Source organism: Sparus aurata, chromosome 10 (genome assembly GCF_900880675.1).
Source record: "Sparus aurata chromosome 10, fSpaAur1.1, whole genome shotgun sequence".
NCBI lineage: Eukaryota > Metazoa > Chordata > Actinopteri > Spariformes > Sparidae > Sparus > Sparus aurata.
The window spans coordinates 1,337,297-1,352,433 of record NC_044196.1 but is presented as its reverse complement, the minus strand read 5'-3'; the positions used below and the strand labels follow the sequence as shown (position 1 = coordinate 1,352,433).

Sequence of the window (15,137 nt, the reverse complement as noted above, 5' to 3'; positions counted from 1 at the left end):
TCACATGTTATCACCATTTTAACCTCTTCCAGCCCACTCACTTTACAACTGTTAATATTTTTTCATCTTTTTAACCTCTTCCAGCCCTCTTACTCTACAGCTTTTCATATGTTATCACCATTTTAACGTCTTCCAGCCCTCTTAATCTACAGATTTTCATATTCTTTTCACCTTTTTAACCTCTTCCAACCCTCTTACTCTACAGCTTTTCATCCTTTTTCACATTTTTAAAATTTTTTGGTCCTCGTCAGCCCTTAACTTTTCACCTTTTTAAGCTCTTTTAGCCCTGTTACTTTACAGCTTTTTAGCCTTTTTAGATATTCATGTTTCTGCCTTTTCAACTCCTTCAAACATACAACTTCATGTTCAGCTAGAGAAACTGTTCAGCTATCAAAATGTTCAACTTTTTTAGCCCATTAAACCTATTGCTTTTAAGCCTTCCTGCGTTACCAGCTGTTGGAAAATTCAGCTTTTTCTGCAAAATCCCGACCATTCAGCCTATAGTTTTATGCATTTCTGGCAGTACGTTCAGCAGATTCCGCTTCAGTCTTCAGCATTCACACTGTATTTTTGTAGGAAATGCAAATGTTTCTAGTTGTTCTTCTGGAGTTTATTATTATTCTTCCGTATGTTTTTTGGTACTTTTCAACTCCTTCAAACTTTGACCGATTCAAACCATTCAAATCTCAAAATGTTCAGCTCTTTAAGGACATGATGGCTATTACTTTTGGCTTTTCTAACTATTATACTTTTGGAAATATTCAGCTTTTAATGCAACATTTTCCCCATTCATCCTTACGGGGATTTTTTCAAATTTCATTCTGCTATAACTTCAGCATACCTTCAGCTATTTAAACCATTCAAACATTAAAATGTTCAGCTTTTTCAGCTCTTTCAACCCTCTGCTTTTCAACTTTTTCAGCTATTCAGCTTTTTCCAAAAAAATTTTAACATTGCAGCAGATGGGAAAAGCTTCAAATCCTCTTCAAAACTCGTCGACTTTCAACCTCTTCTTGTTCCTCATACGTTGAGCGAGAGACACCATTCAAACTTTAAAAGAATCACAAAACCTTGAACTATTGACCCTGTATTCAGTTTTTAAAAATCTCGTACGGTTTTGAAATGGTCGCAGTCTTAGTTTTAAGGATTTTTAGCCCCTCTTCTGAGTTTATAATGGGTGTGTATTGCGTGAGCTAGAGTGCGTGACATCATCAACTGCTGCACCCCAGAGTGAGGCAGAAATTGCTCTCAAATCAGCTCCCTCACAGTCCGTTGCTACGGGCCATTGCCAACTGTCACCTAGCAACCAAAATCAGCTGGGCCAAGAGAGAGAGAGACAGTGTTACCACTGTGTTAGAGAGTGTTACCACGGTAACAAACTGAGCAGACATGCTTAAGAGTAGCTCCTGAACAATATCTTCGTTTTTTGTTCAGAAATGAGATAAACACTGAAAAATAGTAAAGAACTTGAATACAGAAGTCGACAGAACAAGCCAGAAAGGAGAAAGAGGAGAAAGAGAGGAAAAACAGCTGGAACAGGACCCTGGAGACAAAGATCAAGACTTTTAGCTGGTTGAATACAATGTTGCTAACCTAAGCAATCAAAACAACTAGAAGAAAAGAAAAGAAGAAGACATAGGAGGACAGAGGAGGACTCAACTAAACAAACAAGAAGACTAAGTGAAAACTACTGGACACTGGCAGTAAGTTTTAATACTTTAAATTACAAATTAATTACAAATAGAATCCCAACTGAAATATTAAAGCTAACAGCTAACTAGTTTCCACTAGCGAAATAACAGTTGGACGGTTGCCTAGCTACGGCATCAGTGGCATCTCCCTGCAGCAGTAGCAACAGAACTTTCCTGTTCAAAAACTCACAGACCTCAGAGTGTCAACTGCTGTATCATGATGTCTACCTGCTCTGAGACAATAGAATATCCCCCAGCTGTTAAAAGCAAGACTGCAAGGAGCAAATATAAACAACAAGTTCTCCGGGAAAGACCAGAAACACTCTTTCTTGACCTGTATAAAGATGGGAGGGCATGTAATCTAATCTTCCACACTGATGAAGCTTATGCCTGGCTGAATGTCATCAGCTCCCGCTACTCCTCAGTAAAAAGAACAGGGATCTGCAATGGATGGAAGATAAGTGTGTTTGAGGAAAATGACCCAGACAACACAGTCATAACAGTCAACCTGTTTAAAAATGGAACTGCCATGGTACAAGGACACCTGGCAAAGTTTGAAGATGTCTTCCCCACTATGAAACTCAGGGCTCAAAAGGAGAAGGAACGTCTTACAAATACCCCACCAACCCATGGAAGCAAAACCTCCATCTCTTTCCCCACGTCTGACAGAGAGCCTGCAGACGCTGACACTGACCCCTACTGGAGCACCCAGAGGCTCTGAACATCATGAGGGAACAGTTCTCCCAGATGGAGATAGAGCTGTAACAGCTCAGGGAGCAGCTGGATCAACAGCAGCCTAACTCTCCCTCCTTCCAGGATACCCTGACCATCCTCAGGAGAGAACAGGAGGACATACTCAACGCTTGGTTGAGAGAGTTTCATCAGGACAGAGCCAGTCATAACAGACAGCTGGACTACATCAGTGAGGAGGTGAAGCAACTGAGAAGCGACAGAGACAGCTGTAGGGCAGAGATAGCAGCACTAAGAGAAGAGCTGCTGGAGAGGGACAGAACTCTGCTCAGTCTACAGGAGAGCCTGAGAACACAATGCTGTCTACCCACAGCCACCCCTCAGAGTCAGACCATCCCCACCCATACCAGCCCTGCACCCGCTCAGCCTCCACACAGCCCTACCCCTGGGAGCTCACCCCACCTACCTCAACAAGCTTCAGCCTCCAGCCACAGCCATGCTCACACCCCAGCACCAGTGGATTCAACTCCACACTCCACTGAGACTGCACAGGCACACAGAGGCAGAAGGGCTGAAATCATCCTGCTCATGGACTCCAACGGGAAGTTTCTAGATGAACAGACTCTTTTCCCAAGACACAGAGTCGAGAAGATCTGGTGCCCTAACACCCAGAGAGCCCTGGAGCTCTTGACCGTGGCTGAGCTGGGATCCCCCAGCCACATAATCATCCACACAGGCACCAACGACCTAAGGTCCCAACAGGAGAGTGTGGCAGACTCACTCAGGAGAATTATTGAAAAACCCTCCACCACCTTCCCAACCAGCAAAATCATCATCTCCACCCTTACACACACTTACACTCACCCAGACACACACACGCACGCACGCACACACGCACGCACGCACACACACACACACACACACACACACACACACACCCACACAGTCTTTGTGCCTGCCATAGACTGAGAGACAGGAAGTGACAATCAATTATTTTTTTTTTTTTTGTGTTTGTTTGTTGATTTCTTATTTTTGTTATTACAGTCCTGATGTGACTATGACTGTGATTGAGTCAATCATAAGTTATACATATTATACATACAGTATAACTCATTTATTGTAAATATTGTTCTCCTTTACTGTTATTATTATTGTGAATTCCAAATGCTTGCTTTGGCAATATGTACGGTGTTACCTCATGCCAATAAAGCTCTTTGAATTGAATTGAGAGACAGACAGACAGACAGACAGACAGGAGACACACACACACACAGCCATGCTTAAGCATGCACTCACATGCACACAAACGCACACAAACGCACACAAAGTGCAGCTCCGAAAATAGGATTTTTTTTGCTTCAGCTTGATTTGGATCCCACATCTTGTACTTGACATAGACAATATAGACATATAAATGTAGGAAATCTTGTTGGCTTTCAGCTGATCATCTCATTTCAGCTGTAGGACTTACGGTTCTGGATTTAGAAGCCCGAGAGCTACAAGCACGCCTGAATGTTCCCCATAAGCGGCAATGTTAATTTTGAGCCCAAATTTCTGGAGGATCGCAGACGGTACATGTTTTGTCTCTCGCTCCTGTGCCCTCATTATGCACTCTACAGAAATAAAAATAACATGGGTGCGTTCAGCAATGTCTCCTGTAACTCAGCATGTAGCATGTTTTGCTGATAACTATAACAGTCTTCCCAAAAATCGCAGGAGTTTGGTTGGCATTTTCTCATTCGTTCCTTATGGGGACATTTTCGTCTGTGTTTCTGCTCCTGCTGCAGCATGTCTGCAGCCATTTTAAGATCTTTCTGCCTTTACCTTCTCACCTGTCAGCCTTTTTTTCACCTTTTTAACCCCTTTTTGCCCTCTTACTCTACAAGTTTTTGGCCTTTTCAGTCTTTTTTTCCCACCTTTTTAAGCTCATTCCGCCCTCTTACTCCACAACCTTTCATATGTTTTCACCTTTTTAACCGCTTCCAGCCCTCTTCATCTACAGATTTTCATATTCTTTTCAACTTTTTAACATCTTCCAGCCCTCTTACTCTACATCTTTTTACCTTTTCATCATTTTCTCACCTATTTGAGCTCATGCACCCTTAAACTTCTTTACCTTTTCATCCTTCTTTCACCCTTTTTACCTCTTCCAGCCCTCTTACTCCACAGCTTTTCATATGTTATCACCTTTTTAACAACGTCTCTGCCTACTGTCTAGAGTGCCTTAAGAGAGAGAGTATGGAGCCCCTCAAAAGTTCCGGAAGTTAGCACAAGCTAACTGCCGCTCAATGTAATTCCTATGGACCAGATGGTGGGAGCAACACTTGTTCAAGGTAAAAATGTTTAAAGAATGACATTTTCATATCAGTAGTGTATTGGAATGAAGTATGTTGGTGGATTGTCCTTGTCTAGATTTAGAGAATATGAACAGGCTAACTAGCACACTGGATAACAATAGCAACACATGCAACAGGCAGATAAATGTAAATTCTATTCTCTTAATATAACTTAATTCAATGCTGTCAATTTATACTAGTAGCGCGGTTAATGTGTAGGGAGTGTGATTGTAGTTAAACATCAATTTAATATCATTGAGGCTGCAGAATGAAGGTGAAGCTTATGATATGAGGACATTGATTTTGGAATGCAAGCTCATAATGCCGTCAGTTTATGTATTTTATATAAATATATAAGCTAGAAGGAGAGCTATTTCATGAAATATTGCAGCCCATACAATTATACAATAGACTACTATATTAGGGCTGTCAGTTTTCATTTGATATTCGAATAAAGGTGCAGTGATGCTGCTTCACAACTTTATTTTGCATGATGCAGGCCAGGAGTGCTGAGTAGACAATGGTGAGACTGAAAAGACATAATGAATGTTTTTCAAGTTTTTCAAGCAGTCATACTAAACAAATGTCCCTAACAGGTGATATCATCTTGCATATATTTGGGACCCTACAGTAGGAGCACTTTGTTGTGGAGCGTCAGTGATGCTGCAGGCCAGGAGTACTGAGTGGACCACAGTGAGACTGAAAACATAGTAAGGTGGGTCAGGCATAATAAACCATACTAAATGGGAATTACCTTGCAATATTATTAAAGGAATCATATTAAAATATAACATATTATTATTATTATATACATATATAATATAAATATTTGTCATATTATTTGATACACCTGTGCAACATCATGCAGTGCAGTACAACAGCTGTGCCATAAATTCTGCTTTTATAAATCTTATACATGTTCAGTTTTTGTTGACATTATCAGAAAGGTGTTCATTCTACTTTATGTTTTTTGTTCAGGTCATAGTGGTTGGTGGTGCTGTGCTAGACTGCATTATCTCAACAATTGTTGCTTATAATTTGCCTTCAAGTATTTTAATGTAGTGGGCAAAATATCAGGAACAGTGATGAATATAATGCACCCCAGCACAGCAGACACTTTATGACAATGTCAGCTAAAACTAGAAATATGTAAGTTTTATAAATGTAAGAACGTATGGCAGAGCAGTTGAACTGGATTGTCTTAGATTGCACAAGTGCGCCTTATGACATGGGTGATGAGTCTGTATATTAGTATATGTATATTAGTACCTGTAATGAATATATAGTTAATTAATAATTTTAAGTAATTTAAGTAAGAATTGATGCTGCATGCTGCACATCAGGAGAACTGAAGAGTAAGGGCCAAAGATCTTATAGCTCCGGAGGATGTTACATGTCTCTTGTTAATGATGGTAGCCGGTTCTGGTAGTTGGTGGAACAGTGATGTTTGCTGGATACAGGTAGGTGTAGGGGCAGTGATGCTGGCTTTATCTTGAAACACTTTCAGCTCTTCTGGGGTTGCTTGATGTTGAACCTAGGCCACTGTTCTTTTTCACCTTGTTGGTTTTGCTCTTGCTTCCAAGATGGCCATCTTTCAAGTGTTGTTTTTTCCTGTCATTTTTTTTTTTTTTTTTATTCAATCCACAACCTCAACCTAATAAATCTCCTGATGATCTTTTCTTTTACTCCACAGGATGATGGAAGCCTGCTGGAAAGTGCCAGAGCGTCACCCTCTGCGTTTGGAAGCTCCATGAGGGAGGAACCAGTCTTTGTCGTAAACAGTTCCTCGATGTGGTGACTGACATCACAGGCTTCTTGGGAGGGGTGGCAACTTGACTTCTCTTGGTTCTTGCATTGTTTTTCCTGTTCTGTGTTCTCTGGTTTTAATTTAAAAAAATCTTAAACTTCCCAGTGGTGTGGTATCTGAAAGTGCAAATGTATTGTTTGAATATGATTACCTCACATATTTTTTTGTTATCAAAATCTTTGTAGGTGGTTAAATTGCTCCTTCTGAATTTAGAATAGAATAGAATAGAACAAAATTACTTTATTGATCCCAATTTAGCCACCCATGCTTTTCTCCTGTCTCTGTCTTTGGGGAAGCCATACATGCACACGCCTTTCTCCCAGCGATCAGAGCATCCCCATGCAGCACAGCACACCTGGTGAAGACTGTATTCAAGGACAACACAGCAGAAAGGACACAAACAGCTTGACATGCTGATCTGTTTGACTTCTTTAGATACTGTTTTTAAGGAATTCATTGTGGTATTAAATGCATTGGGAAAAACAAGACAATGTGTGATTTATTATGCATCAATGAGTAGAGTAAGTTTGGGATAAGTAAGAATAGTTAACAAATAGGGATAGAATTCCATTTATTTGCAATGAATTCAAATCAAAATGTAAATTATTTGACATGGATTTCCTATTAGAACACCGTCATCATAATGCTGCTGTGAGTCCAGACTTGTCAGTCACCTGTTAGCCTCACTCAAGTCTGAAATAAAAAAAAAAATAAACAGAATATATTACGATTTTATTGCTGTCAACAACTGAACAGGTTTAATAAACTTAACAGAGGTCAAAGCAATTAACACAAGTGCATATACATTTTGCAAAGCATTTATTGACCATTATTTACCGATTATCATGGTTTTCCTGTTGTTTTCTATTGTCTGCTAAGCACTTCCTGGAACCTTTGGAGGGCGACATGGACCGAGGGTTCGGCCAGCGTTAGTGGGCACTTAAAGTGACCAATCAGAAAGGAGGGGGGGTTGCGGGGCCGTCTATTCAAAGCCCGCCCCCAGGGTGCCAAAACTCAGCAGAGTCGAGCGAGCAGGAGGCAAAGAGGGAGACAGCGAGCGCGCAGAGAGTGACCACGCGCGCACAGACAGTGGTCTTTATGCGCGCTAATTATGGTTTTATGCGCGCGGATTATTGGCACTAAAATGACGTCATACGTGCTGTCCTCTCTGCTGTCTCACTACACTGAATTAGCTCGCTACATGCACACTGACTGTAGGAGCAGCTACCTGCTGAGCAGCAGCAGAGAAACAGAAACAGGCTGTTTCAAGGAGTTCATTTCATTTATTTGGTGACAAAAGGAAAAGACCGCAGTTTTTTAGAAGTAGCAATTCATTTTATGAAACGGTAACTTAATAATGGATTACTTGGATTGCAGAACTGAAGTGTTACACCTTACAACAAAATAATAATCAGTAAGTAAGTAAACAACCACAGGTCTGATGTTCTGCAGTGTCTCTTCTTTTCCATCTCTGCTCTGTAGAGTACATTTCCCTCCATTCAGCAGTCACATACAGAGTTACATCTCTGCCATGGCTTCAGTTTCTGGGTGACCTCCCAGACCGGCTGTAAACATGTTCTCACCCAGGTGCTGCTGTTCTGCATGGACCAGTGTGCCACCTGGTGGTTGTTGATGCACACTGTGTACCTGACGTGTCTTTCTAACGCTCATCGCCACATTTATGACTCAACAACACAGCCACAAACAAAACCACTTCAATAACTCTGATGCACATGACTCTGCATGAAGCCACCAATATACTGTTGGACATAATATAAGCTTAACAACACATATTTAAGATTTTATAATGATGCTGCTGAAATAAGACGGACTGACATGTGATGTGCACCGTTATTGATGATGTGACTCACGACGTTCAGCTACAAGTGATGTTGTAGTGACTCGGATTCTATAGAAACACTGACACACACACACACACACACACACACACACACCACAAAGACAGGTGACTCTCTCTGGAGGCCACAACCAAACCACAACAACTACAACAACACACAGATGTGAGGAGGCAGCAACTTCTACTGAAACAAACCAAACTTTATTCAAAATGTTGACATTTAAAGCAGGTTTATATGTTGTATCAGTGAACTGGGCAGAGGCAGCCGAGGTTAGACACAACTGTTTAAATACAACAACACAACAACACAGCAGAGCTCGTACAGTCCAGTATATGATGTGTAACTGATGAAGCTGTAAACTAGCAGAGCTCAGAAACCATAAACTCACAAATACGATGAGACAACGGGCTGATTTTGTGCAGCTGTGTTATTTATACATATATTATATTGCCACTACAGGAAAAGACAGCAGTTTATTCCAGTAATAGATTACTTATGTGAAAAAAAGATAGGCTGGATTACAGAACTAACACTTAATGCTACTCGATTATAAAAGTAATCCTACTGCACTGTAATGGATTACTTTGTGACTAGTTACCCCCGACGCTGGTCACAGATGTGTTCAGCTCAGAAATGATGCGCGGCGCTGACACTCATGATGTCATCAGCATCCTCAGCCACGCCCTCCTCAGGTCGGTTGGGAGGTGCTGTTGCCATGGAGACGGATAGATCATTTCCTGTCAGAGCGGTTAATCATGAAATTCAGATTGATTTTATAAACAATATTAGAAGAAGCCAGAGTATCATAATCAATACTAACAATCATCAATACATGACTGTAAGTGATAGAGATGTTGTGCAATGACTGACTGACTGATTGATTGATTGATTGGTTGATTGATTGTTACCTGTGGACTTGTGTCGATATAAAGACACCATGATGACAGTGGAGATGAAGTACGGACAGAACACCACCGGGTGGAGGAGCACAAGAAAGAGGGGGGTGGAGTCAGGGGGCGGGGCTGCAGATGGGGGCGGGGCTAAGGTTGTTGGTTTACCTGTAGAGAGAATCACACCTGGTGAACATGTGGATGAAATGAGTCCTGGAATCAAAATCAGCCGGTTCAGTTCAGTTTGGTTCTGTCCTGTTCCTCCATCAACAGAAGTTCTGTTGGTAATCTGCCTCCAACTCCAGGAAACTATTCTCTTCCCCCTTCCTCACCCTCCTTCCTCCCTCCTCTCAAGATGTTCTCACACTACTGATGTCTAACCGGGCCACCACCTGTTCCCTGGACCCGATTCCCTCCTCTCTTCTCCAAAACATCTCTAATGACATCCTGCCATTCCTCACCACTCTGATAAACTCCTCCCTCACTTCAGGCCTCCAGCTCCTCCAGACAGCTACAGTAAAGCCACTCCTAAAGAAACTCACCCTGGACTCAACTGACATCTGAAACTACAGACCTGTATCTCTTCTTTCATTCCTCTCTAAAACCCAGAACGTGCCGTCTACAACCAACTGTCCTCCTATCTTTCAGAGAACTACCTCTAGGTAGTTACTAGGATAGTAACAGACGATGGTGCTGGTCTTCAAGGCCATCAACAGAACTGCACCCGTCTACCTCCAAACACTGGTCAGTCCACACAAGAGCACTGCACTCTTCTACATCAACTGGCCAGCTGGTACTGCCATCGCTGAGAGCAAACAAAGGACACTCAGTGAAGTCGCGGCTCTTCTCTGTTCTGGAGCCTCAGTGGTGGAATGAACTCCCGACCAACATCAGGACAGCAGAGTCACTCTGTCTTCTGTAAAAGACCCCAGACTCATTTGTTCAGACTTCACATCGACCTGGCATACCATGACCATGCTGCTAAATGCCCTTAATGTGAATGTAAATGTCAATAACTTTTTGAACCTTCTGTGATGAAAAAACAGAACTCAAACAGTTTTGTAAAAAGCTGAACTGAACTGAAGCGGACTGCTGGGTGGAAACGGGTCTACAGGGAACCTGCTGACCTGTGACAGAGATCCAGCTGGGTGGAGACTCTCCATCACTGATGGTGTTACACTTGTAGAGTCCTTCATCAGACCTGGAAACATGGTGGATGGTCATGTGACCTGTAGGCTCAGTCCTGATGAAGGAGCCATCTTTATAGAAAGCAGCTGAGAGGTTGGAGGTCTCTGTTGTACAGGTGAGAGTGACATCATCTCCCTCCATCACAGGGAGGACAGGACTCTGCAGGATCACTGCTCCACCTCAACACACAGACAAACATGTTATTCCAGTTGTGTGTTCCTGTTGTGAGTGTGAAGGTGATGACAGGATGTAGGTAGCAGCCTGTCACAGCTACACAACAGATAACCTCATGTTTCTACAGGTTAGATTAGCCTGTTAGCATGTAGCTACTGGTACATTGTACCCAGTGCTGCAGTGACCGGGGACATAAAGTTTGTGGTGTCGTCTCGTCCTCTGCTGCAGTAGAACCGGGTCGTTGCAGGGCGGTTCTGAAGGCTCAGCTTAAAAAGACAGAACACAAACATATCTCCTCTTCATCATCTTCATCACTCTGACAACAGGACAGCATCAGGTGTTTGGTTGTGCTGGTCAAACTGATGAAGCATCATTTAGAATTTGTCGTCGTGTTTCACAAAGTTTGTCGAGTCTCTCCTCACTCAACAACTCTTAAATCAGTACATTTGTTAAGGGAGTCTGGTGATGTTGTGATCAGTAGAAACAGACAGTGTGTTGACAAACGTGTGCTGCTAACATGGGCAGGTTAAAGTGTGATTTCACAGCATCAAACTCAGCTTGATGGATCCTCTGACTCACACAAGCAGTCTCACTGTCCTGTCCTGTACTCAGCAACACTTCATCACAACAATCTCTCTGGAGAAACATTTGGCACATGGAGCTGATTTATCATCTCTACATGTTGAACATAATGTCAGACTGACAGATGAACAACATGTTGAGGAGGCAGACTCAGTGCTCCACCCAGTGTTGTTGCCTCCTGAAGGTCACCTGTCTGTCTTCTTGTCTTTGTCTCTCTCAGGCTCAGCCAAAGTGAAAAGGTGAAAGACAGACTCGGTGTTCAGACCTGCTGGAGTTACAACAGCCTCATCTTACCAGTGACAGTGATGTTGATGCTGCTACTGGCTGCTCCGCCTGTGGACTCACACCAGTAAACTCCAGACAGACTCTCCTTCAAACAGCTGAGATCTGTGAGGACTGATCTTCAGAGAGGCTGGAGGACGAGACAGAGAGATGTGGTTACAGATGATAATGGTCAGTTTGGACAGAAGTGTCTCTTCTTCCTCTTCCAGTCTCTGTAGACCTTGTTGACCTGCACTGATCTCCTCTGTGTTTCAGGCTCTGAGTCTCCTCATGTTTTAAATGGAACTCTCAGAGTTGGTGTCAAACACACAGCAGATGTGACTTCATGTGTCTCACATGTCGATATTGTTTCTGCACTTTCTCTGTCAGCTGCTGCATGGTGCTGCATGGTGTGCAGTCCTGCTTTCACAATGACATTTTTATAGCAGCACATTTATCTTTAGCGTCCAGTCTGTGGACATCCAGACAGTCTTCACTCTTTTATTGTATGTGCAAACTATTTCCCTCCATAAACAGCGTCCTGAACACTAACTGTTCTATCAGGGACTAAATAACTCTTCATCAGTCACACAGGAAGTGTTCTCACCTTGGTGTGTGCAGCCGCTCAGCAGTGACGTCACAACTAAAGACAAAAGACACTCCGGTTGGTTTAAGAGATAAAAGCGGTCAAATGTCAGAAAATGTTCATGAACAGTTTCACTAAATTACAGTAAAGTACAATACTCATCTCAACTTCATGTACTCTTTCAAAATGTACTGCCACAATTTCACTATGATTATAAATGTGTTGTTAGAAAACATCTCTTAAATGTAATAAAACATTTAAAATATACCATTTGAAGGTTTCTATATTTTAAATAACATTAAAATCAACATTTCATTGAATTGTTCAATCAATCTACAAAATGCAGGTTATTCAAACTAAATGAAAACTATGGAAACTTTGATTTTCTTGTATTTTATATTCTCTTAATATGAAAACAGAAAACAATTTATATACAGTTATTATCAGTGAAATGATGCTTTGATAGTGTGGCTGTAGTAGTAAAACAGGGTTAGTTCATGAACTTCAGTATAAAACATAACTATGTCATAAATATGACTATTGATCCGTGAAGGGGACCCTTCTGGTCTCAGCTGTGATCTGTTGGTGCTGCTGGTCTGAGTTCAGTGTGTTCTCTTGTCTCTTGGCTCTGTAACTCACTGCTGCTGGTCTGAGTTCAGTGTGTTCTCTTGTCGTTGGCTCTGTAACTCACTGCTGCTGGTCTGAGTTCAGTGTGTTCTCTTGTTGTTGGCTCTGTAACTCACTGCTGCTGGTCTGAGTTCAGTGTGTTCTCTTGTCTCTTGGCTCTGTAACTCACTGCTGCTGGTCTGAGTTCAGTGTGTTCTCTTGTCGTTGGCTCTGTAACTCACTGCTGCTGGTCTGAGTTCAGTGTGTTCTCTTGTTGTTGGCTCTGTAACTCACTGCTGCTGGTCTGAGTTCAGTGTGTTCTCTTGTCGTTGGCTCTGTAACTCACTGCTGCTGGTCTGAGTTCAGTGTGTTCTCTTGTCGTTGGCTCTGTAACTCACTGCTGCTGGTCTGAGTTCAGTGTGTTCTCTTGTTGTTGGCTCTGTAACTCACTGCTGCTGGTCTGAGTTCAGTGTGTTCTCTTGTGGTTGGCTCTGTAACTCACTGCTGCTCTCAGAAACTCCAGACATGAACATTTAGGAAGCGTGCAGACGAACAGGAACACAGATGAAGTGTGTTTTACTCACCGAGCAGCCACAGCAGACATGATTCCTCCATGTTGAGTCCTGGTCATCTGAGCTCAGCAGCATGTAGCAGTCAGACCAAGTCGACCCTCCTCCTTCCTCTTTGCTGTCTGTCAGTGTTTCTGTCACACATTTAGCAGGAAGTCACTTTTTAGTTTAGAAAAACAAGGTCAGACAGAACTGATGTTAAACATATATCATATATATTATATATATTGTATAAATACAGTGAAATCACTGTATTGTGACTCTACAATCAGCTCATAATCATTGTGTATCTGTGAGATATGATTCATGTTATTAACAGCATCAGACAGTCTGATGGAATCAGAACCTCTCTCTGCTGGGCGGGTCCGTGTCTCTGACTACATCATGTGATGTACCGGTTCCCCTCAGTCAGCAGCCAATAGGACTCCACAGCTCCAGGTCCATATGCAGTACATGGACTGCATTTCTATAGTGTTTTTACAGTCTACTGACATCTCTTTAGCCTTTTCATCTCTAGTTTCCCTGCAGTGATCAATAAAGTCTAATAACAGAATCAGTTCAGTGTTATTTACAGTTTTACAGAGTAGATTGTACTTACAGAGCAGCAGAGATGTCCGTCCCATCGTTCTGGACCTGTTGGTGGAATGAAATCAGTCACATCAGTTCAACTCTCCTCCTTCCTCTTTGTTTGTGCTGACTGAAGGTTTTTTTTCTCACCAGTTAAAAATAAATGCGTTGGTTGTTTTTTTCTTCTTTGCACAAATGAGCGCAGAGAGTACGAGGAGGGATGGAGCCCAGCACAAAGCAGGAAATGACTGTGTGCTTCAGATGCAGTGTGGTTTGTCTCAGAGGTCCTGAGTGTTTGAAGTGGAGACAGATTCATCTGAAACAAGGACGTCTTCTCCACAGTGGACTTTCACTCTGTAGCAGTGTGAGGACGGTTTCCTCTCTTCTGAGTAGTTCAGATGAAACTTTCCTGGATGCAATCTGTTTTCCTCTTGTTGTGTTTTGTTGTTGCAGTGTTACAAAAGTCCTGCAGGGGTCAGTAAAGATGCTCCACTGTGCAGCTCATCTGTGTCTGATGTTCAATGATCAGTTTGTTTCCTGTTTCAACAAGCCGTCCTCTGATCGTGGTCTTCAGCTTCATGCAACGTAAGGTCTAATGCACTGAAGTGGTATCGGTGAATTTATATGAGTACAAGTGCGAGTATATGAGTGCAGTATCGGTGCATCCCTAAATGTAACACTTCAGTTCTGCAATTCAAGTAATACATCATTAAAGGTGCAATATGGAATATGAGCTGAATACCGCCATCTAGTGTCTCAAGATCGTAGTCCCAACAACAAAAAAGTAATTCCAGCAGTCGGGTTGCCAGGTTTGGACAGGGCAGGAGGATTGAGCCGCCTCCGTTTTCACCGTTTATTGGGTGTGGAGGTCGATGGGTCACGATCAGTAGTCTCATATCTAGGATCAACGTGATATAATGAAAATAAGTATAGCAGAGGAGTTTGACCAACAGGTAACGTTAGCTAAGTTAGCAAGAGAGTTAGCTTACCGATCCAGGAGAAAGTTCGCCATTTATGCGTGTGTTTTGATGCCGTGGAAAACCTTTACCTGAGTCCATCGAGCGTATGCTTCACTGATATTTACTCTGGTTTTTGCTCTTCTCCGGTCACTCAGCTGCTGGGACAGATAACGCACCGTTCGCTGGGGCTCTGAAGAGCTTGCAAACCATTTTACCCAGTGTCAGCCAAGCTGTGCTGAGCTTTGCCGAGCTTTGCCAAGCTTGCCGAGGTTGCGAAATTGGCAACTCGCAATGCCGGCCGCTATTTGGCTAGTACGATGTAAACAGAAAGTCATTGTCGAACCCTTCAAAATTTCTTAAATCATTTATTTC

At 42.4% G+C, this 15,137-nt stretch overlaps 1 protein-coding gene, 1 long non-coding RNA gene and 1 pseudogene across 5 annotated transcripts; 1 reads left to right on the top strand and 2 right to left on the bottom strand.

Annotated features, from left to right (window-relative positions):
• Window positions 1-15,137, bottom strand: part of LOC115590091 (zinc finger protein 420-like) — a 134,840-nt pseudogene that overhangs the window by 61,928 nt on the left and 57,775 nt on the right.
• LOC115590106 (uncharacterized) lies at window positions 4,472-7,010 on the top strand. 3 transcript variants are annotated; one of them, XR_003985669.1, is made up of 3 exons: window positions 4,472-4,714; window positions 5,217-5,432; window positions 6,411-7,010. It is a non-coding gene; the product is annotated as an uncharacterized LOC115590106 (long non-coding RNA). The 3 variants fall into 3 exon arrangements; XR_003985668.1 differs by having other exon boundaries at window positions 5,175-5,432; XR_003985667.1 differs by lacking the exon at window positions 4,472-4,714 and having other exon boundaries at window positions 4,732-5,432.
• LOC115590079 (tyrosine-protein kinase receptor TYRO3-like) lies at window positions 8,562-13,358 on the bottom strand. Of its 2 annotated transcripts, none has more exons than XM_030431342.1 (6): window positions 13,255-13,358; window positions 12,086-12,121; window positions 11,512-11,629; window positions 10,401-10,640; window positions 9,292-9,459; window positions 8,562-9,120 (listed from the first exon to the last, which is right to left on the bottom strand). In XM_030431342.1, exons 4-6 carry the CDS (start codon window positions 10,600-10,602, stop codon window positions 9,011-9,013), a joined length of 480 nt encoding a protein of 159 aa, XP_030287202.1. In that variant the 5' UTR covers window positions 10,603-10,640; window positions 11,512-11,629; window positions 12,086-12,121; window positions 13,255-13,358; the 3' UTR covers window positions 8,562-9,010. The 2 variants fall into 2 exon arrangements, with proteins under 2 accessions (XP_030287202.1, XP_030287203.1); XM_030431343.1 differs by having other exon boundaries at window positions 9,292-9,441.